The sequence below is a fragment of the Candidozyma pseudohaemuli genome, assembly GCF_003013735.1.
Source record: "Candidozyma pseudohaemuli strain B12108 chromosome Unknown scaffold00004, whole genome shotgun sequence".
Lineage (NCBI taxonomy): Eukaryota > Fungi > Ascomycota > Pichiomycetes > Serinales > Metschnikowiaceae > Candidozyma > Candidozyma pseudohaemuli.
In genome coordinates, this window is record NW_020194438.1 from 337,314 (window position 1) to 360,401 (window position 23,088).

At 47.8% G+C, this 23,088-nt stretch overlaps 12 protein-coding genes across 12 annotated transcripts; 5 read left to right on the forward strand and 7 right to left on the reverse strand.

The window, feature by feature from the left end:
- Positions 1 to 300: 300 nt before the first annotated feature.
- On the reverse strand, positions 301 to 1,731 carry GWT1 (glucosaminyl-phosphotidylinositol O-acyltransferase; the record flags this gene model as incomplete). Its single annotated transcript, XM_024857635.1, has 1 exon — positions 301 to 1,731. The coding sequence occupies one exon, from the start codon at positions 1,729 to 1,731 to the stop codon at positions 301 to 303; it is 1,431 nt and encodes a 476-aa protein (XP_024714134.1).
- Positions 1,732 to 2,569: 838 nt separating this feature from the next.
- C7M61_002255 (uncharacterized protein) lies at positions 2,570 to 4,405 on the forward strand (the record flags this gene model as incomplete). Its single annotated transcript, XM_024857636.1, has 1 exon — positions 2,570 to 4,405. The coding sequence occupies one exon, from the start codon at positions 2,570 to 2,572 to the stop codon at positions 4,403 to 4,405; it is 1,836 nt and encodes a 611-aa protein (XP_024714135.1).
- Positions 4,406 to 4,902: 497 nt separating this feature from the next.
- Positions 4,903 to 5,745, reverse strand: C7M61_002256 (uncharacterized protein; the record flags this gene model as incomplete). Its single annotated transcript, XM_024857637.1, has 1 exon — positions 4,903 to 5,745. One exon carries the CDS (start codon positions 5,743 to 5,745, stop codon positions 4,903 to 4,905), a length of 843 nt encoding a protein of 280 aa, XP_024714136.1.
- A 1,456-nt stretch (positions 5,746 to 7,201) lies between these two features.
- SPO7 (Nem1-Spo7 phosphatase regulatory subunit) lies at positions 7,202 to 8,449 on the forward strand (the record flags this gene model as incomplete). The annotated part of the gene is made up of 1 exon (XM_024857638.1): positions 7,202 to 8,449. The coding sequence occupies one exon, from the start codon at positions 7,202 to 7,204 to the stop codon at positions 8,447 to 8,449; it is 1,248 nt and encodes a 415-aa protein (XP_024714137.1).
- Positions 8,450 to 8,483: 34 nt separating this feature from the next.
- On the reverse strand, positions 8,484 to 9,902 carry OSM1 (Osm1p; the record flags this gene model as incomplete). Its single annotated transcript, XM_024857639.1, has 1 exon — positions 8,484 to 9,902. The coding sequence occupies one exon, from the start codon at positions 9,900 to 9,902 to the stop codon at positions 8,484 to 8,486; it is 1,419 nt and encodes a 472-aa protein (XP_024714138.1).
- A 690-nt stretch (positions 9,903 to 10,592) lies between these two features.
- Positions 10,593 to 11,249, forward strand: YTH1 (cleavage polyadenylation factor RNA-binding subunit; the record flags this gene model as incomplete). Its single annotated transcript, XM_024857640.1, has 1 exon — positions 10,593 to 11,249. One exon carries the CDS (start codon positions 10,593 to 10,595, stop codon positions 11,247 to 11,249), a length of 657 nt encoding a protein of 218 aa, XP_024714139.1.
- A 74-nt stretch (positions 11,250 to 11,323) lies between these two features.
- Positions 11,324 to 13,870, reverse strand: COG4 (Golgi transport complex subunit; the record flags this gene model as incomplete). The annotated part of the gene is made up of 1 exon (XM_024857641.1): positions 11,324 to 13,870. One exon carries the CDS (start codon positions 13,868 to 13,870, stop codon positions 11,324 to 11,326), a length of 2,547 nt encoding a protein of 848 aa, XP_024714140.1.
- A 133-nt stretch (positions 13,871 to 14,003) lies between these two features.
- On the reverse strand, positions 14,004 to 15,506 carry LAP3 (bleomycin hydrolase; the record flags this gene model as incomplete). The annotated part of the gene is made up of 1 exon (XM_024857642.1): positions 14,004 to 15,506. One exon carries the CDS (start codon positions 15,504 to 15,506, stop codon positions 14,004 to 14,006), a length of 1,503 nt encoding a protein of 500 aa, XP_024714141.1.
- Positions 15,507 to 16,351: 845 nt separating this feature from the next.
- On the reverse strand, positions 16,352 to 17,761 carry C7M61_002262 (uncharacterized protein; the record flags this gene model as incomplete). Its single annotated transcript, XM_024857643.1, has 1 exon — positions 16,352 to 17,761. The coding sequence occupies one exon, from the start codon at positions 17,759 to 17,761 to the stop codon at positions 16,352 to 16,354; it is 1,410 nt and encodes a 469-aa protein (XP_024714142.1).
- A 967-nt stretch (positions 17,762 to 18,728) lies between these two features.
- On the forward strand, positions 18,729 to 20,441 carry C7M61_002263 (Rpd3L histone deacetylase complex subunit; the record flags this gene model as incomplete). The annotated part of the gene is made up of 1 exon (XM_024857644.1): positions 18,729 to 20,441. One exon carries the CDS (start codon positions 18,729 to 18,731, stop codon positions 20,439 to 20,441), a length of 1,713 nt encoding a protein of 570 aa, XP_024714143.1.
- Positions 20,442 to 20,568: 127 nt separating this feature from the next.
- Positions 20,569 to 22,158, forward strand: CHS5 (Chs5p; the record flags this gene model as incomplete). Its single annotated transcript, XM_024857645.1, has 1 exon — positions 20,569 to 22,158. One exon carries the CDS (start codon positions 20,569 to 20,571, stop codon positions 22,156 to 22,158), a length of 1,590 nt encoding a protein of 529 aa, XP_024714144.1.
- A 52-nt stretch (positions 22,159 to 22,210) lies between these two features.
- Positions 22,211 to 22,585, reverse strand: VMA7 (H(+)-transporting V1 sector ATPase subunit F; the record flags this gene model as incomplete). Its single annotated transcript, XM_024857646.1, has 1 exon — positions 22,211 to 22,585. The coding sequence occupies one exon, from the start codon at positions 22,583 to 22,585 to the stop codon at positions 22,211 to 22,213; it is 375 nt and encodes a 124-aa protein (XP_024714145.1).
- Positions 22,586 to 23,088: the final 503 nt, after the last annotated feature.

Genomic DNA, 23,088 nt, shown 5'->3' on the forward strand with positions numbered 1-23,088 from the left:
GTTCTAGAAGATGTGGGTCAGTAGGGCAACGGGAACGACGGTAAAATGGTTGTGTATGAGGATGCACGGGTGTGGGTCTGTGCCTCCCTGCCACATATAGCATGTCCTGCAGCTTCATCGTATAAGCATTAGCAAGGCATTCAGGGCAACGTCCCGAACACGGCAAGTGCTCCAAAGACATTATTTTATTTTGGAATTTACATTCCGATAAGAAGGACGCGCCGGTTTAGAAGCCGAGGCCACGTCACCACGAGCCTAGATCACCCACTGCTTATCGCGTTTGCAGCCATCAACATGCAGCTAAAGCTTAATGTATATGTTTTTTTTATGCAACAACACCGCCACTGAAGTCCACACTAAAGCGTATCCGATCAAGAGCAAATACGTCAAATTTTGTGCAAGCTCCAACGTATTGATGGTCATGTTGACCAATCCGGTGAGTATATTGGCCAAAAGGAATGTAGCGAGGCCATTGGCGTTGATTGCATCTAGCACAGTCAGACTCAATGGGCCAATTAGTCTTTCCACCAAATCGTAGCCAAGCAAAAACGCGGCGTTGTAGCTGACGACCCAAAGAACGTACGGAAGGTTAGCCAAACGACGGGAAATGGAGCCTGTGGAAAACGATTCCTTGGCGATGTAGAAGAGGCCTTGAGTGATGACTGACATGAAGAACAACCCCTCCGTGGTGGAGACGGTGAAAAGGTGAATTCCTTTACCCTTGGAGTATGAGCCCCAAAGATTGTTGGGCGTAGGCTTAGACGTGAGAACGAAGGAGCCAAAGGACTGGCCGAAGATGAAGATACTCAAGTACCCACAGAAGGACCACATTCCTTCCTTATTCATGGCAAAAAGCGACTCAAAACGGTTGTCGTCGTCTAAGATGAATGCGAGGAGACCGGTGTTATTCAAGGTCCACTCGTAGAGGCACCCGATAGCCAAGGCTACAATGAACCGAGGAACCAAGTTTAAGATGGGGTCCAAGATACCCAACACGATGGGCAAAAGGCCCAAAGTCATGAAAAAGTTCCAGTGGATTCCGTACTCAGAAGCGTGTTCCTGGTATTCCAACAGTTTCACGCTCACTAGGCGAGCTACACCTAGACCCAATACCGGCAAAGCCTTGATGGTGTTTCCAATCAAAAGCTTGCCGTAACTGACGCCCTTCTGGCCCAAAACCAACTTCCGTTTAATCACGGCGCGTGAGTTGGCAAGACCCATGGAAAACACAAACGATCCCACGCCCAAATCCATCAATGAGGTACCCCACGTCTCTACCTTGGCAAAACGACGTGGAAACGCGTGGAAATCAACAGCCAAAATAGCAAGATTTGTAATCACAAGCATGTGGGCTCTGTAGGCCGTGATGAAGGATTTCTTAGGGAGGAATTCCTCGGACTTCTGCTTCTTAGGCGTCTTCTTGTAGCCCTTGTTGACCATTCCATAGACAAAGATCAAAAACGCAAGCCCCAACGCGTTGAGGTAGATTTTGTCAACCTGGGAGCTGTAGACGGTGATTGCCTGAAGTAGCAAAAGTTCATCAAAGAAGAACTCAATGGCCCAAAGAAGAGGCCCTGATCTGGCCCAATTGAGGCCTGGAAGAAGGTACTTTTTGAAGATTGCATGTGCCACATAGCCAGCTAGCGCCACCCCTGTGACGTAATAGATCTCCTCCACCAGTCCGCCATTGAGGTTCAGCACAAACTGCTCCTTCTGTTCTTTAAGAGACATGTTGCAAATTGAAGACAGCGTGAATGCCATATCGTAGCTCCGTACACCACCGAAGGTCCCAGTTATTCCGGGGCAGTATTTACATAGAAGGAAATGAAATAGGGGGAATAATTGAATTCAAGTATTTATTTAATTTAGGGATTTATGGAGTTTCATTATCTTGGTGGGTATCAGTGTGGATATCTGCGAATGAGCTGGTTAAGTACTAGCGTTCAGGTATACCGATCCCAAGGGCAACAAAAGGCAAAACTCGGCTAAATTGGGATTTCTTGAATAATATTAACAAGCCCTCTTATCAGATATTTGCCAAATCTCTTCTTCTTTGCTCCTCCTCGACATTATCCTATCTCACCAAATGGCTGCGAAACCTGACATAGTACGCTTTGTAAGGAGACCAAATTAACAGGTAACTTAATTTCACTGGCCTTGGGGTCTACCAACTAATTTTTGCATATTCCTTGCTGAGATGCCCATCGAAAGGAATTAATTCGATGTGCGTTTATGTGACTGAAAGGGCAGCTGTACGTTCAAGTAGAAGCAAGTCAAGTATAAAATAATATTTCTGGAGCAAATGAAGCAAGGTTCTTTTCCAATCGCTTTGTCACAGGCATATACAGATGAAAGCTTTCTCTGTAAGCGTCGGCTTCAGTCCTTATTGAATCTGTTGAGATCATAGTGTTTAAGCGGTCTTGGGGCAGGTATTGTCTTAACTACAACTCCTTGACCTTTAAGGAAGAACAATATTTTTTATACTTCTATTGCGGCGGTATTCGCCTCAGTGAACCCCGAATATAATACGTCTGTCTGCTCCATCATTTATCAGACCACAAGATCAAGAATGACTTCCAACTGCTTGTACTTTATCGAGCCTAATGACAGTACAAAACCATTAAATCTTGCTGCAAGAGCAGAAATAGAGAGAGATCCCGCCAACTATGTATCACATGAATCCCACACCTTTATGGTGAATCAGAGAGCATGGACTGCAAGTGTTTTGAACCTAAAAAGGTTGAACGTCACATATGATCTGACCATAGTTGAGGACGATGTTTCGGAATTGGGTAAATCTCCAGATTTTGAAGATGGTCAGGGCCGAGTAGTGAGCTCCTTTATGCGCTTGAAGCAGCTTGAGATGTATCCTCTAACAGTGCCTGAGTCTTCGAGTAAAGAGACTTTGATTGCTTTACGATGTCTTCAAATTGGAGGAGCAAAAATTCCTCTTGATCTTAGAATTCGGACAAATTCTGAAAATAGGTCTGATGCCGTAAAGCCTCATGGTAAGAATTGTGAGCGTTCTATCTCTATGGAGCCTGTTGCAACTTACATTCCACCACAAGGGTACAGGCTAGTTCTGCGGTGTAACTTTATGAAAAGCGGATCAAGCTTGAGTGACTTTTTAAGTGTTGGCTTCCAACGAAGAGGTACATCTTTGTGCAAATGTGATGCAACTATTCTCCTCTCACACATAACAGTTACACTTGAGGAACATACTAGTCTCAAAGTACAGAAGGGTGGAGTGATCGAAGTCATTGAAAAGACTCGCTCACATACTTTGAAAGACTCAGATATCACTTATTACTTCTCTGCCTGGCAATTCGAAAACGCTGGTGAGGGTTACGTTTTGCATCCACCTGCCTCTCTTTATAATTGCAATCTTCCACAACTTGGGCCAACTTTTCACTCCAACTATCGCAGTCGAACCTACCAAATTCGAATTGACCTTGATGTGGAATGCACTTTGTGGGAATTTCCTTGCTCAGAGCGTCTCTCCACAACATTGAATATTGATATCGGCGCCGAAGCGAATTTAATTCCGGGCGCTGCTTCTAATGAATTCACAAAGGTACAAGATTTGGTCTACTTTGAGAAATACGCCTTGGCTCCAGATGCTTTAGATCAGATTCTGGAGAGTACTCTTTTGAAAGCAAAAATGATGAAAAGCTGCTTTGGTTACCAGACTTCGGTGGTGAGTGAAGCAGACACCTTGTTTGCCATCTCGACCTTTTTTGTTACTGAGCGGCCAAAAAAGCTATGGCTTTCTGAGGTTCTGATTAAAGAAGAAGACGGGACGGAATATTCACTAACTTTTTTCAACGACCACTGGAGGACGAAAACAGAAAGTGGTTCTCACAGTAATCTTAACTTGTCATTCGAAGTACCAAATTGTATGAAGATTCTCAACAGCTTCCTTGCCCCCAAAATCAAAGAACAAGACGAATATTTAGAAGCTACTTTGAGCCACAGAGGAACATCGGTTGCCAACCCAGGTATGATCTGTAAGCCTTGCATGACAATTACTATGAGAATACCTAAGTCGTTCGTTGTAAAAAATGTTCCCCTGTTCAAGTTTTACTTCACAGAGCAACTTTTTTATTTGACACAAGCTGGTCAGGCTATTCATCACAGGCAACATAGGGATTTCGACTCAGGTAGGGCAAAACGTGCCTCTAATACTCTTACCATGATTGGAGGTAAGATGGTCTGCACTCCTTTTGATCCAATTGAACGGATCAAGATCCCCGATGTGGCCCCATCACTTCACTCTAGCACACTTCATAGATGTTATAAACTCTATGTTACGGGGTCTAATCCATCACAAGCAATGTCGCTGTGCCTTGATACAGTTTTTGGAATTGCTGATGATAAGAATTCAATAGCTGGGACAAGTGCTTAGACTAATCGTTAAATTTGTGAAAAGTCAGAACGCACGAATGTGTCATGTTGTTTGGACATGGGCATTTGAAGACTTCCTGATCAATTGGTCAATCTTTTGGGCGCACAACTATGGAGCAGGCGTTTTGACGAAACGAGTGAAGTATATAGCTGGTCTATTCCAAGGCTGTAATTCTTTGCTTTATTGCTGCGAGTATAATCTTTAAGAAACTCAAAATTATTTAAGCATATTAGAAAAACAACAGATACTGACGACCATACGTAGATGCAGACACTTAGTCAGTTTGATTCTATGCAACCAAAGCTAAGCCTAAAAGGCATGACTTCTCTCTGGCCCTCCTCTTTATGAACTACGTTTGCAGTTGTTGCCCGCTTAATCTACTGAGCGCTTTGCGTCAGTCCTGACTCATCTCCTGGAAGTTGCATGGGGAGCTCGGTCGAATTTCCTTTGCCCTCGCTCTTGATAGTAGACTTATCGATGTTTCCAGTTAGCTTTGCTTATTCAATAAGCCATTGATAGAAGGTATGGTCTTCCTTTTTGCGCCGTTTCTCGGACCCTGGAAGCGGTGTTGTTGATGGTCTGTGTGGATTCATACCAACTGGCTTCTCTTCGTCTGGGGAATTCGCTTTATCTTGGAATTTGCTTTCCTCCAACTGTAATTGACTTGAAATAACAAATGTCAGCCAGGCAGCTTTAATGTAAAAAAGCCCCACTAACAACAAATATGCACAAGCAATAGCGTAAGGAGCTGCAATGCATCTGTTTTTACTACCAAAAAATGCCGCTATGGAAATACATGCTAACACCAAGGATGCCAATACGTGAAGTAGGCCCGCAAAGTGGATAAAAATGACATGTCCGCTCCTATTAATGTAGAGTGCAAGGAGAGCAAAGTCATTGAGCATGAGCAAAAAGAGCACTTTCGCCACACTTATGATGTAATCGAGCCATGTAAGTGGGAAAACGTACGCAAGTTCCAGGCGGGCATATGAAATGTTGCTCAGAATCCATGATTGTATGATATTATCGAGATCACCTGCTATTCTTCGGTCACAATCGATATTCTCTAAGGGGTTCAAATTTCTGACGTGATCCAGGGGATCCTCCTTTGAGACATTAGCAAGGATTTCAAAATATGGTCGGGCAGCAGCAGGGAGGGCTTCTAAAAATGCAACAAGTGGGTCCGGGATGCCCTGTGGAGGTCGTTGAAATGCAATGTAGGCAAGATGCCCACAAAGTCCCATGACAAGGATGGCATGAACAGAGGCTCCGACATAGGAATAAAAGGTGGCTTTTGATCTTTCAACTTCCCTCCAAGGATTGAAAATGGTTCTAAACATGTGGAAGTTGGAATAGAAAGTATTGGTTTGATGTCACGTAAATGTGGGGATTACGTGGTATTTATATTCCCCAGCGAGGGTCCACAGACGCGTCAGACTGAATTTTACCCAGTATTCTGTATTTCTTTTGATTATTCTGATGTAATTGCATGCGTCAATCGGCCGTTTTGGTGCATCTTTCGGAGTGATGGGGGTGCGGCTGACATCTGAAACAAAGATAAAGAAACCCCCAAACTGTGCGGAAAAGTAAAGGAATTGATTTTTAAAAATGTTTATCTGTCTCTTATCTTATTGTTCTTCCTGAAAACTGTCAATTGAGAATCCTCGTGAACGGATGTCTACATTAAATTGAGTAATGATGACTCGAGCGATTCCATCTTATGAGATCCAGAGGCCAATTGAACCCAAGAAGCTTTGAAAGTAATTGTGGACTTTGGTGTCAATTGTCTTTCAACATTACTCGGAGATCTTCGGTGAATTCTTTCCCATCGTCTTGGATCGAGCCTTTCGATGAGATCTACCTAAGCCATTGAAGAATCTGACAACACCTAATCTTTGAAGCTTAATCTCCTGGAAATTGAAGAGAAAATAAAAGCTGGTTTGTTTGTTGAAGGCATTCACTGAATTCAGAAGAAAAAAAGGAATCCAGAGTTGTCGCCAGTAGATAGCACCCAGTATACTACTGCCTTGTCTGGACCCTACTCAGATCTCAAACCTACCTGAATTGAGCTCAAATTTCTCCCAACAATCTCACGTCAGAGATCCATCAAAAGCTCAATTACGATTTCCTCTTACTACTGAAGGTCTCTGGTAGTGGTAGGCCTGGTTCTCTGCCGGATTATCAAGGCACTGGCTGCTAAATTCGGCCAGCCTGGGCTGTGCTGGATGAAGGAAAGTCAATTTCAAAGAATAGCGTCAAATCTCATTAGCCATAAGTTTTTTCAAATATCTGCATTGGTTGAAAATCGGTATTATGGCCTGCCTTGTCTGTACCTGGACAATGGCACTTTTGCACTTGAACGCCATTCATAGTAACCACCAAAAACAAGCCGAATTTTTCCTTCTTTCTCAAAACCGTACCTGCCACCCTTCAATCTCCATAGAAAAAATCAATACACTTGCTCATCGAAGATCGCCAGAATAAGCCTGCTCGTTCTGTGGCTTGCTAGTATGTACCCTTTAGGAAATACCTCAGGCTGAGGGGATGACTACCCCAGTCTTTCAGGCACGGATTGTGAAGACGGTAAAAATTTTCCAGCGTCAAACTCACAAGTCCTTTCTTTTTATATTCTACCATATTCAACAAAAAAAAAAAAAGAAAGAAAAGCCACCCCAGACACTGCCTATCACCAGTGCTTATCAGGATTCGCACAAAAAAAATCAAGTTAGCACATCTGACATTACCCCAGGTTCACCAAGGCCCCTAAGACAGCAAACACTCAAACAGAAACCAAAAATGTCGTCGGATACTCCTGAGCTCTCGCCTCGGTCCGATGACGACAGCATGCTTTCGGAAGATCCAGGCCTCTCGCATGTCCACGGATCATCGTCTCTAAGCTCGTTAATGGGTGAAAACGAAATGGAAAAAAGATGGCTGGCACCGTCCGACAACGGCTCCGAAAGCGACGCCAGAGAAGTCGGCGCTCACGTCTACCTGAGTGCTTCTGAGCTGGAAACACAGCTGGTGAATTTGAAGGATGTAAAGAGAAAGAAGAAAGCCGTGCTAGGGTCACAGTCCAGTCTGCCTGGGCTGCTGCCGAAGCAGAAAAAGAGGTTGAGACGGAAGCTGAGAAACTCAGATGTGTTTCTGGAGCGGTCCCATCGGTCTGAATTCCCGGGAAGCGGGTACACGCTGACGCCAGCAGCGGGCAAGATTTTCAGGAATTTGTTGATTCTCGAGGAAAGCCTTCGTCAGCAGGTCATGCAACAGCGGGCGCTCAGACGGAAGTACTTGACGTTTTTGGCCGTTCTTTGCTCGCTTATTGCCTCGATATCCCACCACTTGTACTTTAACGAACACAGTGCCTCCGTCAGGGTTCTGCTTCAGCTCCTGCTTTTGGCATTGTCCGTCACCTTGATGCTCTACCACTTGTCGGGAGAGTACCAGAAGACGATTGTTCTCCCGAGAAAGTTTCTTTCCTCCACAAACAAGGGCTTGCGCCAGCTTAATTTGCGTTTGGTGAAGATCAAAACGTCCATGACCGACTCCACCGTGGACCTCATACGAGAGGCAGGGCTCTTTTTGTGCACCATGTGTCTACGAAGCTTACACACCGTATACCCTTCGATGATCCAGAACCCCAGCTCCAGGCTTGAGGTGTTCTTGGTCTCAGCACAGCTGCAATGTCAGCCACGGTTTGGTCTCACCGACGTCAAATTGACGTTGATGCCTCGTTCGTTCAATACGGATATCAGAGAGGGATGGGAGCTCTACAGGAACGAGTTCTGGATCAACGAGGGCGTCAGAAGAAGACTGGCCATGATGGAGTTTGTGGAAGGCCCTTCGGAAGAGAAGAAACGACCTAAGAAGGAGAAGGAGCAGCGGCGTAGATCCAAGATCCCTCCGGCTGCCAAAGATCTCCCCAACCCTCTTCAAAGCAGCCCACCAAACCTCGATGGAGTATTCCCAGCCCATGAACTCTCCAAGGAGAACTTGGAGGCCTTGGGCAAAATGGAGGGTATCAATTTGGAGCGCTCATTCTAAGCTGCGCCGTTTACGTTCGTCATAGATGCATTAATTACAAGTTGGGGCCGAGCTTCTCGGCCACTCTACGTCCAAAAACCACACACTCAAGTAACGAGCTGCCTCCAAGCCTGTTGGCGCCGTGCACACCGCCACTAACCTCTCCAATAGCATACACATTTTGCATAGGCTCACCTGAATCGGTGATCACCTGAGCGTGGTCGTTGATGGCCACTCCGCCCATAGTGAAATGAAGAACCGGTGTAACGAAGCCGTAGAAAAAGTCTTTGCCAAACGGATTGCCAAAGTTGGTTCTTCCAAGCTTGTCGTTTCCAATGGCCAGATTGTACTCCTTGAGGCCGTTTGTAAGTTTTTCTGGATCTATAGGTTTAGAAGAGATCTGCTGTGCTCTGCTTGCAACGTCTTCAGCGTTTCCTTTGAACATGAGGCTCTGAGAAATGTAGAAATCAATGTGTGGTTTGGCCTTGAGGTAATCCTCTTCGCTCACTGCAACAACACAAAACGCAGTGTTGCTGTCGCTCTGACAACTTTCAAAAACACCTTGAGTGACATTATCCCTCGTAGTAAGTTCATTCACAAAACGGGCACCAGTGTTGGGTGAAAGAAGCACACCTCCAATGCCTCGAATCAACTCTCCACACAAAAACTTCCATTTGCTGCCGGCGGTCTGTTCATCCTTCAATTGGATAAATCCAGTAGGATGCACCTGGATGGCGTCCATGTCTATAAGCCTAGCGTTGAGCTGCTTTTCAGCGAGTTTCTGGCCATCTCCAGTGGTCTGCTGGCCGTTTGTCAGGGGAAGATGGACCAAATCGGGCCTGTAGCGCTGGAGAAGACTGGAAGACGAAAAATCAGCAGAAAAGCCGCCCGTGGCTAGGACAATGTTTTTCGAAAGAAGCGTGAACTTGTGGTCTGAGTCCTCCACCTCTACTCCATCTGCCACAAGATCCGAGTGGATTCTGAAGCTCCGGAGCGTGGTCAGTTTCAAAACATCCACGTTTTTCGCCGCTTCGATTTTCTTGATCAACGCCGAAACAATGGCAAATCCAGGCGGAAGCGGTCCTTTACCTCTATGAGTACGAGCAAAAGAGTGACCTCCCAACATCGCCACAGCACTCAAATCAACACCACACTCGTCCGAAAGCCAGTGAATAGCGTCTGCTGAGTTTTCCGAAAGCACATCCACCAACTGAGGATTGGAAAGGCCCTTTCCAGACTTGAGGGTATCTTGAGCAAAAAGCGATACCAGGTCGCCTGGTTCCTGGAACCGTGTTTGGGCGCCATTGATGCCCGAAGAGGCCTTGATGGAGTTTCCGCCCAATTTATCAGTTTTCTCAAGAAGCGCCACCTTCATGCCCTTCTGGGCCAAAGAAAGCGTAGCAGTGAGTCCAGCCAAACCAGATCCCACCACCACAGCGTCATAGTGTCTCATGGAAATGGTCACCATGGACATGGAGGCTCTGTAAGTCAAGGAACGTGCCCACAAAACGAAAAAGAAAACGGCGAATAGGAACACCGGAAGCCGGAGGTATAAAAGCCGAAAGTGTATCGTGGTGGAAAAATGCCCCGGATTTTCGCAGCCATTATCGCTGGATATATACGCCATGCGTTAAAATCAGCTGATGCGGCTCCTGACGTGCCCAGCCTGGGTGGTTTTCGTATGACCCCTGTGGGCCGTGATTTTGGATATAATGGGGGATTTGGGAGATGGCTTAGGGGGTATTCCGATCCGGACCTGGTGATGGTGTCATTGGATGCGATGGTGCAGCAGATATGGAAAATGCGTAAACGAGGGGCACTGGCAATTTGATGAATTGGATGGAAATGCCATTGGATGGATAACCGGAAGGATGAAAAATCAGGAGAAGTGAAATGTTATAAAGGGCCATTTGGCGGCTTTTGATGTGAGGTACTAGTAAGACTGACTGGTGATTCTCACCAGATGAGCAATAAGTCCAGACCCACCCACACTAAGCGAAACAACTTTTTAATGAATCTGAGCCATTAAACCCTCAAATATTCACCTCCTTTTGAAATCAACCGAATTCCCGGGCCCAGACGTCGAAATCGGTGGAATTCCATACCCGCGCACGTGACCTGACCACCTACTTCTTCACCACATTTCTAATCATTCTCAATCACCATGCTTAGACTAGACCCGGTTATCCACCCAGACACAAAAAACAAGCGGTTCAAGTTTGAAGACTTTCTCCGTAAGGAGTTCTCCTTCGGTCTAGATCCTGACAGACCCGTCTGCCAGTTCTACAAGCCCAATCAGCCAGACTCTTGCCCCGAGGGTCCCTTCTGTCCAAACAAGCATGTTCCATCAATGTACAATAACAAGATCGTGTGTAAGCACTGGCTCCGTGGCCTCTGCAAGAAAAACGACCACTGTGAGTTTCTCCACGAATACAACTTGAGAAAGATGCCCGAGTGTCTCTTCTACTCGAAGAACGGCTTCTGCACTCAGACGGCTGAGTGTTTATATTTGCATATCGATCCCCAGCAAAAAATTCCTGAATGCCCACTTTACGAGCAAGGTTTCTGTCCCGATGGTCCGGATTGCCCCAATAGACATGTCAGAAAGATCCTCTGTCCCCATTATGTGACTGGATTCTGCCCCAAGGGCTATGAATGTGATTACAGTCATCCAAGATACGACCCTAATGTGGCGAGAGAAAGTAAGGTGAAGAAGTTGGTCAAGGGCGAGACGAGAGAAATCGAAAAGATCTCGTATGACCAGCCGCTCACGGACGTTGTAAGACCTCCCCCTCCCCCACCACCTCCCCAGGCAACCTAGGGTATTTATTGCATCAAGCCATCTGTGTATAGTAATGTCTAATGAACTTTTAATTAACGTAATTGTAGATGTGATCAGACACGGAAACGACGGATCTGTTTCCTCTCGAGCGGCGTCAAAACCCAGTTAATACCGGCATCCTCCTCATCCTCGCCGTCTTCGTCGTTTTTAGAAAACGAATTGAGCTGGTATTCCTCCTCGTCCATTCCCACAAGAAGCACCAACTGCGTGAGACGAACAAACTTCTCTCGGAGCTCGTAGTCATCCTCGCAGACCTCGTTAATAATGAAAGAAACGTCTTTATCGAGCTTCAAAGCACCAAGCTCGTTGATTTTGAACTTCTTGAGCGCCAGCATCAACTTCTTCTCGATCATGCTGGCGAAGTTCACCACAAGAAGTCGGAGCAACTTGTAGAATACCAAGGTCTTGTGCATCGTTTGCTTGTATGGTCTGATCATGGCATCCCAAGACTGCTTGAACCTGAGCATGTTCGAAGGGTCATTTAGAATGGAAGATGAATAAGCCATGTAGTGAGTGTCGCTTGTTTCAGGGAAGGTTTCGAGAACGATGGTGGCAACCCTGTTTTTCAATGATTGATTGTAGAAGTTGAGCAACGAATGTCTCACGACATTGTTTGTGCTGGAAACAAGAGGTTCCAACAATTCGGCCTGGATGATGTTTCTGATTTTCTCCTCGTCGATTGCAAATGGGAAATTGCCCTTGAGGTAATGCTTGTCTCTGACGGTGAGGTTCACGATAATCTGGCGGAAGAACTCCTGGGCTGTAGCAACGGTGTTGAGGTAAATGACGTAGTTTGTGAGTTTGGGTTCATTGTGGGCCGCCGTGACAGTGCTGGCCCCTACCATAGAGCTTCCTGTGCCGACGATGTTTCCAAATGCAGAAGATGCACCTTTGAGGTACCCACTTACGGACTCTGGTGCTGGAGTTCCTGCTCTAGATGCAGAAGGGCTACCTGTTCCACTTGGTACAGCACCGTGGGCTGCAAGTAGAGCAAGCGTTTTGTTGTAGCGAGGCAGATTCTCCTGAAGAGCCTTGCGGATAAAGCCTCCTAAGAAGTCGTTTTGAAGAACCTTGGCGCATTCGGCCACAAAGTGTTTCACTGTTGTAGGCTGTGTGGACTCCAAAACGTTTCTCAACGAGTTGTTGAAAATCAAGCTTAGATCCTCGACAACCGAAGACACAGCCGGCTGCTCGGGAGACTTGGAATCAGCGGTGTTGATCAAGTATGAATCAAGAGATGGCACCTCTTCGATGGTGACGGCTTTTTCAAAGGAACGACGGAAATAGTACGTGAAAAGCGCCTCGAAAGCTGGGAGGAGCTTGTTGTGAATCTTCTTCATGAAGTTGGAGTTGCTAAGCAATGTCGGAAGCTTAAGGTCCTCCTCACCTTTGGAGAAGTACTTGACCGCCACAAATTTGCAGTACAACGACCAGTGATGGAGAATGCTTGAAAGTTCATGTGTCAAGTCGCCAATCTCAACGAGAGGCACAACGTCATGATCAAACACCTCGTTCTCCTCAGGATCGTTCTGCTGGTAGTGGTCCGAGAATCGGCGTGTGAGCTCGGTGAACTTGTGAAGCTTTATATCGTGGAGAGTCTTTTCGACTCTGTTGTTGTCGTAGAATGTATCAGCAATGAGGCCAATTTGTGAGTCGATCTCCCTTTGGATCCTGGTGACCACGAAAACCACAGCGTCAGGATACGAGGTACCATAGTACTTGTTGATCAACGGCGTGTGCTGCGAGAGCATGGTCAGGATGCTCTCAAAAAGATTACTTGTCACCGAGGCGTAAATGCCCAGCCTGGACTCGCCCTGGGTGGCCGAGTTGATCAAGGTTCTCGAAGTGTCAGTGATAATCGAACATATGAACTTCGAGTAGCACTGGAGTCCAACCTCCTCCTGGTCTATTAGAGGGAAAAGCTGGAAGTATTTCGTAATCTCCGGCACGGATCTTGCCTTGGCGGCCTCGTTGAACCGTGTCTGGAACTCTATGGTCAACTGCTCTATCCATTTCTTGATTGTAGGAGCCGGAAGCTCGGGTATATCCGACAGCGGGATCATCACCAGGGCAAATCGGCCATTCACCAAGTTGGGGCTGAGCTTGTGGTTGATCACATGGATGCAATTGGCTGCCAACTCCCAGTTTCCCTTCTCTATAGCATACTGCGTTTGGTTGATGTTGTTCTTCAACAGCTGGACGTCTGCCACAAACAGCAAGGTGGCATCCACATTGGATATCTCCTGGTCCAAGGCTTTTATCTTAGACGTGAGCAGGTGGCCTAAATCGTTCGCTGATGTAAACACCTTGGTCAAGTCGTTGGAGTTGGAAATAGCTCCTGAGAGTTTTGCTCTAGAAAGCTCCAACAGCGAGATCTCAGCTGTGTGTTTTTTCGATCCAACCGTCACTAGCCTTTGTAAATCTGAGTCAATGTCGGCTGTTTCTGAGTCGATCTGGTGGATCAAGTCCTGTAAAGCAGACACAGACAGAGCATTCTGGAAGCTCTCGTGGAGCTGGTCATACTGATTATTGAGATTTTCTTCATTTAATGCTAAGAATGCAGATGCTGCCGTGGATCTGGCCTTTGCCGTTTCGGCCATTGTATGTGGTTTTGTTGGCCTCTGTGGTATTGAAAAGTGAGGTAGGCTCATAATACTGCACCAATTACGCTAGGCTCGCTACCTACTACTACTGCGACTTCATCAACGCTTCACTGTTCATTAACTGATCTAACTAAGCCAATGCACCCATAGGGTCGTAGAATGGCAACAACTTGTAATCCTTGCTCTTCCAGAGCTCGTAGTGCGAACGCTCAACGTACGCCTTGGATGTCACCACCTGGAACACATACTCGTCGAACCAGTCGTCCGACATCAAGTACCAGCCCTTCTCTCCGCCAGCATCGCCCCAGGAGTTCTCGACCTTCCATCTAACAGGCTTGCCGTTAGTGTCCAAATGCACACCGGCGATCACCATGGCGTGGGTCATCTGGGACGAGCCAGTTCTCAATCTCTCTTCCTTACTCAATCTAGGAGCGGCACCAAGAACCAACTCGTAGTCGAACAAATTGGTGTCCATGATGCCCAGTGCACCGTCAAAGAACTTGCCAACGTCACAGCCAAAGAACACAGGCTCGTTGTTCTTCAACATACCGATAACAGCCTTCTTCATGGCAGACAACTCCACGTTCACGTACTCAATTGGTCTACCATTGTACACGTTGTTCAAACGGTCGACGGTGTACAACCTGTTGTATTCGTTACGAGGGTCGTTGAGCAAGGAGAAGCGCTGGGTGACGTTGTAAGCACCGTACTTCTTGTAGAACTCCTTGGCGGTGGTCTTAACACTGAAGAACTTACCGTTCTTGTCCTTGTACTCCCAGGTGAACTCGTCATCCGGACCCACTGGAGAGCCCAAGAAAAGGGCAATGATGTTGTAGATCTGCTTGTTGAAGCCGTTCTTGGCAGCCAACACAGCTCTCTTGGGGGTGTTTCTTGCAACCAACTTTCTCAACACCAACGCGTATTCTCTCAATTTGTCGGTCAAGATAGCGTTCAAGCTGCTGGAAGCAGCGGCGTTGGCATTGTCGGGGAACACCTCATTTGGCACAATACCGTACTTGTCGATGATGTTGGAGATCATGTCCCACTGGCCACCGTCATTGACAGAACCAGCAATAAGCCATTGGGTCAAACGCGAGTCGAGTGGCTCGTCAGCAGTGTCAATGATGTTCTCCAAGAAGTAGTTGGCCTTCTCCAACTTGTCGTAGAAGTAGAGGTAGGCCTGGGAGATCTGGAACGCGTTGGGGTCCAAGTTCTGTCTCTTGATGATATTGGATCTGATCACGTTGGAAGTGGCGAAGATCCAGCATCTTCCGGAGGACTTCTGGTTGTCCAAGAACGATGGCAGTCCGATTGGGTCGACCTCCACGTTGAAAAGGTGACGGTCGTTCAAGGTCAAGTCAATGTTTCTCTTCTTGGTGATCTCTGCAAGCGTGTGCTGAGAGAACGCGTTCTGAACGATTCTGTTCTTGGGGTCCTCCTGCAAATCAGCGTCCCAGCGCTTGATGGTAGAGGAGTTGAGATCATTCAGGTAGTCACAGACGTCCAAAGACAAGGTCTGTAAGTACTCGGCGGCACTGTCAGCACGGACCGATGGAGCCTTGTAGGCAGCCTTTTCGTCGACAATCTCCACGGAGGCGTCGTCTTTATAGTTCTTTGAGGTGGTGGAGCCCATTTTGGAAAAAAGCTTGGTGCACGGTATATTTGGGGGGTTCGCTTTATTTATACCTCGAGTCTCCCTTATCGCCCTGCAGAGACACTGTGGATGATAACCAGCGAGGTAGCGGACCGATAAAGGCAGATTCAGGGAGTGGCGAAAGTTGTTTTTGAGTAACTTTTGGAATTTTTGGTTTTTTGGTGGAGGTTTAGGAGGATTCAGTTTATCAGAGGCCATTTGGCATCTCTTGTATCTCTTGTTCTATTGGCTGCGAAATTCGGGGTTATTGTCACCCCTGTGGATTTTCTATTTGATTGACATTCTCAATTATGGAAAGACTAAATTCAAAGATCTCTTCGTAGGAATGGAATTTTGTGACGAGGATCTCTGACTTGTCCGATAAGGTAACATGGTTGGGTGATATTGACGTAACGCAGATCCATGCGTATCATTTGACGTATTTTTGACACATCCATGGCTACTTCACTGAGTTAGCTATAATTCGAAATTTGATCATTTCTCTATTGCTACAGACTCATGAATCATGCTAAGTATGCGTTGTTGAGTTATATGTTATTGTGGCCATTCCACTGTGTGGCATGGTCCGCGGATCTGAGACACGGACCAACTACGGGGAATCACGGAGTTCCAAGACATCAACGTTAGATGCCAAAAGTTGGCATGTTAGATAATGCAACTTCGAGAAATGACTCCGAAGTCCTCCGAACCGAAATTCACCGATTTGCAGCTTTCATCAAGACATATGAGGTACCTAGTAGTGATCTTCTTCAATCTCTAAGCAAATTCTTAAGGTAGCCTTTTTTCTTTAATGCAATTATTCATTTGAAAAAAATCAACTACCTTCAAGCCTTCTTCTTGTCCTTGTCTCCGAGAGTCTTCATGGCCTGCTGGTCCTTCTTGAAACGCAACGATCTGTCGGTGATTCTAGGCTTCTTCACCTTACCCTTGGCGGACTTGAGTCCCTTGATTCCGGCAATTTTCTGACCCTTGGTGGCACGAGCACCCTCCACAACAATCTGGCCCGCAGAATTACGGTCAGACTTACCCAAAAGCGTTCTAGCACGACCCAATTTGGTCTTCTGGTCGTCCGAAAGCTTCGTTTTTGGCTTCTTGTGCTTTCTGAGGTTGTCAACGTGGTTTGGCGAAAGGGCAGATGGCTTAGCGTTGGCCTTGGCTCTGGAAATACGGAGCTTTCTTGGTTTCTTCTTCTTGTCACCTTCAGCGGCCTCCTTCTGGTTGATCACCATGGGCTTGTCGTTGAGCAAAATGGCCTTGTTGACGGAAAGGGTGTCCTTGAACTGAACAAGAGCAAAACCTTTACCGAGGTTGGTCTTGGAGTCTCTCACCACACGAACAGACTCGACATCGTCACCAGTGTGCTTGTTGAAGTATCTCCACAAGTTCTCCTCCTGCTCCTCGAAATCCAAGTTTCCAACAAAAATGGTCCTCTTGTTATCCTTAGGAGCTGGGTGAGCCACATGGTCAACTCTAAGATGGTGATGCTCGAACAATGTGGCATTGAGCCTGCTGCAGGCCTTCTTGGATGGTTCTTTCTGCTTAAACACCACGTAGGCATTCACAGTGTCTCTAAGATCATGCAAGGCTCTCTTGGCAAATGCTAGTTTTCTGGGAAGGGCTTCGTCAAAAGCGATAGATCTGAATCGTATGGCCTGGATAGGGCCGGTCTGCTGGAAAAGCTGCTTGAAATGCTTGTATGTTCTTTTGGAGGTGACAACGGAGGTGGGCACGTTACCGACGAAAACCGTTCTTTCGGCTTTATCTAGTTCGTCCTCCTTGAGGTCCACGGTTTTGGCACCCAGTTCTCTCTTTTTGGGCTTCTCTGTCTCCTCGTCGTCCTCATCGCTGCTGGAATCATCACTCTCTTTTTCAGCATCTTCGGAAGACTCTTTGGTGGCCTCTTCGCTGGCTTCTTCAGCCACAGCAGCTTCCTTTTTGGTGTTCTCCTCTTCCTCTAGTAACTTCTCGTAGTACTTGGCCTCCAAATTCTCATCCTCCTCGTCATCCTTCTTGCTCTTCTTTTCCTTTTTCTCTTTCTTCTCCTTCTTTTCCTTCTTCTCCTTTCTCTCCTTCTTCACCTTCTTTTCCTTGATCTCAGGCTCTTCTGGAATCTCAATCACGGTTCTGGAAGTTTTCAAGGAGTCTCTGTCAACGGGACCAGCCGAGGAGCCGAACATGGACTCCACGGTTTGGTCCTTGGACGCTCCCGAGAAAAGGGAGGAAAATGCCGACATTTGGTGGTTTTAGAGGTATGGATCAGACGAGGTCTCCACGATGGGCATCTCATCACAGTATTTTTGCGTGGTGCACGGGTGTAATGATGGTTCTGTAGTAGATAGCTGGACATGGTCCCCATGCAAAGGAGATGAACCAGAATGAAGTTTTATAAATGGGGTGATTTATTGGATGTTTTTGTTTGGATTTCGGTGAATGTAGTTTAAAATGTCCCTTTTTGCTCTTGATGGAGTAGTTTTATGGCCCCACAGTACCTAATTAGCAGTCTGTTCAAGCACACTCACACCATCTACTTAAGTAATAGCCATATATGATAGATGTGGATCTACTAGCTTGATACTGACTGCTTTAAAAAAGTCTATATCACAATTCAGGCTGCTCAGCCGTGATTCCACGTTTTTCACTGATCGGCCTATACCCCACGCAATAGCCGACATTTCGCAGCCATTCACTATCGTATCCTACATCTTCACCAAACGACCATCAGATGAAGCAATCACCTTTCTCTTCTTATTTTGCACTATTCTGACCTTCAAGCATCCAACTAATATCTCAAATTCGACCGCTTTCCAGACCCACAACTCTCTCATTCTATATCAACCACAGCAGTTCACCCACCACTTTCATCACCAAATCAACAATATCCCCAATTGAACACATCTTCTAGCAATCGGATGTTTCACTTTCCTGAAATTCCCAGATCACGCCTCAATTCACCATTTGCTTATCTCTTTCCTAACACGCCTGAGAGTGGGGGCACCCTGTGCCACACCCGTGCACCACGGCAGCGCTGGCTCTGCAGTACGCCTTCTCGAGCTATCACTGTTTGTCACGATCACCAACTACATCAACATCCACGCTAATCCCACGTCCCCACGTTCTTCAAAAGCCGACTACAGAAGAGCTACAGGAAAAACCCTTGCACCACCCGTACACTGCAGACCGCCCGTTCTGCGCTGAGCCAGCATGCCCCAGTTGGACACCGACCAGAACCAACCACAGCATCCTCTCCAATCCAGCATCCCCGACCTCAGCCAAAAGCCAAACAACACCGCCGACTCAGAAAATCCAGACTACTCTACACAGGACCCGCTGCTGCCCCAGAGACTGCCCCAGCACACCAAGGACCTGCCCTTGACCGACATTGGAACATCTCCACCAGCGTTTGAGATCACGTCTTTAGCACACAAGGGGCGGGATTCGTACGAGAGTTCGGAGTTAAGCGACTTGGACGACGACGGCAGCGAGGCCGAAACAGACAAGATGGATTTTCTAGACGACGAGGCCGCTCTGAGAGACAAGGTCTCGGACTTGCACGCTCTACTGGAGCTCACCGAAATGGCCCGTCTCCAGGGGGTCGATCTGGACGATCTGGACGACAACTTTCCCAAGGACATCAGCCACGAGGACGCGCTCCAGCTCAATGGCGACGAGAGACCGAGGAAGCAGCGCAAGCTACAGAATGGCTCTGAGGCAGGGACTCAGTCGCCTGAGGCAGCCACCAAGAAGGTGGAGGAGGAGACGGAAAATTTGACTCAAGTGAAGTCTGACGCTGACGAGAACGACGCTGTGCCTGATATCGAGAATAACGAAGATGAGGCCGAGGCTGAGGAGGACGAAGCCCTGGAACAGGACAACAACGAGGCCGAGGACGAGGCTGACGGCGAGAAGGAGGAAGATGAGGATCCCGAAGACGCTGAAGATGCCAAGGACACCGACGTCAAGGAGGAGGAAGAGGTGGAGAATGCCTCTGACGTTGTCAAGGAAGAGAACGGTGTACTAGAAGCTGAGGCAGACGTGGAGGAGGACGCCGAGAAGCAGGAGGACGAAGATGACCAGGCTGCTGAAGAAGCTGCAGAGGATTCTGAGCAGGCAGAGGCTGATAAGATTGATGAGGCCAGCGCTAAGGAACAGCAGATTGCAGAGGAGAACGACGTCAACATGGACGAACACCGCAAGCTCGCAGTGGACGAGCTCATTTCCATAGAGACCGACTTTGCCCATCTCCGAGACAAGCTCTACCAGGACAAGCTTGGTTTGCTAGAACACGAGCTACAGCTCTGTCTTGACGGGCTGCATCCCGAGCTTCTCCAGATCTACCTCAAGGTGAATGAGTTTTACCAGGACAGCATACGACTCGCCAACGCCACGCTCAATTACAGCCTCAAGTGCATCAACAACGAGACCATTGCCCTGCGTACGGCGATCCACCAGGACTTCATGAAGAACGTCATGGACATGAAGAACGACATGATCACCGAGGCCACACTGTTGTGGTACAAGGTCAACAAGGAACGCAACAGCCTAGACCAGTTGGTGCCTGACTTCAACTTTACTGCCCTCCCCACGATACCGACTTCGGACGAGCCTCGTGGCTTCAGCGGGCCCATTGTCGCTGGCGGCTCGCCCATGGAATACTACTTAGAAAACCCCGGCATGTCCAAGAAGGCCATCAAACAGAATACGCTATACGAGCTTGTTGAACAGCGCAACAGTCTCAACGAGGAGCTTGGCATCCTCAATGGCCTCACCGAGTTCCACGGTATCCCATGTGCTGTTGCCGGCAGAATCCACAGAGATGATCCAAACATAGACTCGGTCGACGAGCTCATACTCCGAAAGGCCACTAACGACGAAGTGGAGGAGGATTTGAGAGCCATGGGGATCCCCATCAACTGAGCCATACAGCCCACCGCTCGCTTTTTTTGCACCCAAACTGCACCCGTGCCTCCCACAATCGAGAAGCTACAATGTGTTCAAACGGGCCCCAACTAATACGAAATATACATCAACAACAGCCCACACCATGGTCGAAGTGTCGCTTACAGTCGGCAAACTCGACGCCTCTCTTGCGCTACTTTTAACTAAAGACCATCACCTCATCGAGTTCCCCACAATTTTGCTTCCCAATGGGGTCAAGGCTGGATCGATTGTTAAGATCAAGGTTGATCGAGACTTGGACACCGAATTGGAGGAGAAGAAGCAGTTCCAGGCGATCCAAGATGAAATCATCAACACCTTCGGTAAAAACTTGCCCAAGGCGCCTCAATTGAGAATAAAAAACGTTACCCAGACCTCCTGTGTCTTGGAATGGGACGACTTAGACTTGGGCACCGCCTCGCTTAAGAACCTTGTTTTGTTCAGAGACGGCAAGAAACTCGGTGCCATTCCTCAGGCCTTGACCAACAAAACCACGAAATTGTCGGGCTTGCCCATTGACCAGTCCTTCAAGTTCCACTTGAGATTGGACACCACCGCTGGTGTCTACAAGTCTGATGAGGTGGAAGTCACTACACATAAAATGACCGACTTGTCGGGTATCACCGTCTGCTTGGGCGACATTACGCCTAATGACCAATTCAACGTTGACGATATACAAGCTGCCTTGAAGAACATGGGTGCTCACCATCCTGCTCAAGAAACCGTCAAGGTCGACACCACACACTTTATCACCACGAGAGAAAACAAGCAGAATCCAGAATTTGTCAAGGCCAATGACATGAACATTCCTATCATACGGCCCGAGTGGTTGAAGGCTTGTGAGAGAGAAAGACGTATTGTGGGTGTGAGAGACTTCTACGTGAAGGATTGTCTGTTGCCGGACATCTTGGGCAGAGACTACTGGAAGAAGGCCTCCACCAAGGCCGCGGCCCCAAGCGAAGGCAGTCAGTCCGAAGCACCAGTTGTAAGAGTAACTTCACCATCTCCAGACCAAAGCCGTGACGAACCCAAGGAAGAGTCCAAGGAGGAGCTCACAGAGAAGCCCAAGGCAGAGCCTGAGGCGCCAGAGGCTGAAAAAGCCGCAGAGGAAAAGCCAGCAGAGAAGCCAGCAGAGAAGGAGGTTTCGCTAGATACAGAGAAGCCTGAGGCTTCTGAGCCTGTCACTGAGCCTGCCACTGAGCCTGAGGTCAAGACGGAAGCCAAGGAGGAGGCTCCAGCCTCAGAGGAATCCAAGACGGAGGAGACCACTGAAGAACCAAAGACGGAGGATGTCAAGCCTGAGGAAAAGCCTGAGGAAAAGCCTGAGGCAGCTGAGGAGCCTAAGGCAGCTGAGGAGCCAGCCGAGGAGTCCAAGGCTGAAGAAAAGTTAGAGGAGCCAAAGCCCGAGGACCCACAACCAGAGGAGGCGAAGGCCGTCGAGCCAACGACGAAAGGCGAATTGTCTGAAGTCGACCTCAACGAGGCCAATCCCGAGTCTGGCGTTGCTGAGCACACCAACCTTGCTGAGGACCTCGCGAAGGAAGAAGCCAAGGAAGCCGAAGAGACTAAGGAAGCCGAGCCAGAGGCCGCACAGGAGCCAGAGACCACCGAGATCAGCCTCGAGGACGACGCCCCAAGCAGCGGACCGCAGAACGGCCCTGGCAAGAAGAAGAACAAGAAAAAGTCGAAGAAGTAGCCGGGATAGCGTACAAAATGTATGTATATTACTAATGAAAGAAGCAGAACGATCACTCGCCGAACAACCGCCTGACCTTCTTCAAAATAGAATCCTTTTCGGGGTCGTATGGATGGTCCTTGGAAGGAATCTCTAGAATAGCAGGGAACGCATTCGTGTAGCTGTCCACCCGGAACCGTATCAAGTCGGCAATATGCTGGTTGATCAAAAGAATGGCAATGTCGTCCCGCTCCGAGGTAAACCTGTCAAAGGCCTCCTCCACCTGCTCCACAGACGTTTTCCCTGGCACCACCGTGAGGAAATTGGACTCCTTGCCGGGCTCATTGGATACCTGGCCCACGCCGGCCAATAGCAACCCCGTGACCGAGTCCTCGTCGGCGATCACGGCGAGCAACGACCGCTTGGACATAGCTTCGTTGGCGCTCATATTGATAGTGGTGTACTTCTGATGCTCACAATGATTACATGGCCGGTCGTGCGAGGCACCAAGATAAGCCGGGCCCGGGTGAAGTGAAGTTTGGGTGGAGATTTTGGAGGGGTTTTGGGAGGGTTGTTTTTGGGGATGTAGGTTTGGATGGGGTGGTTTTTTCAAGTCAATGGGTGTGGTGGTGGGTGGAATGGTGGTGGTTCTGTTCGTTTGCAGCCAATGCGAACAGTGGAGCAAGCTGTGGTGGGATTGAAGAGTTGGGTGGTTATGTTTCAAGAGTGAGCTTTGGTGGGTTTTATTTAGGCTACAAATGGAAAAACGGTGGTGAATTGAGCCAATTGAGGGATTTGGTTGTTAATGGGTGAGTAAATCGGTGATGTCTATGGGAAGATGCATACATATGAAGTGTATTGATTGATCTGACATAATCTCTTTTCCATTATTTCGCTATGTCAATTATTTTGTCATTTCAATCATGCTGAAGAATTGTATATTTTGTGGAT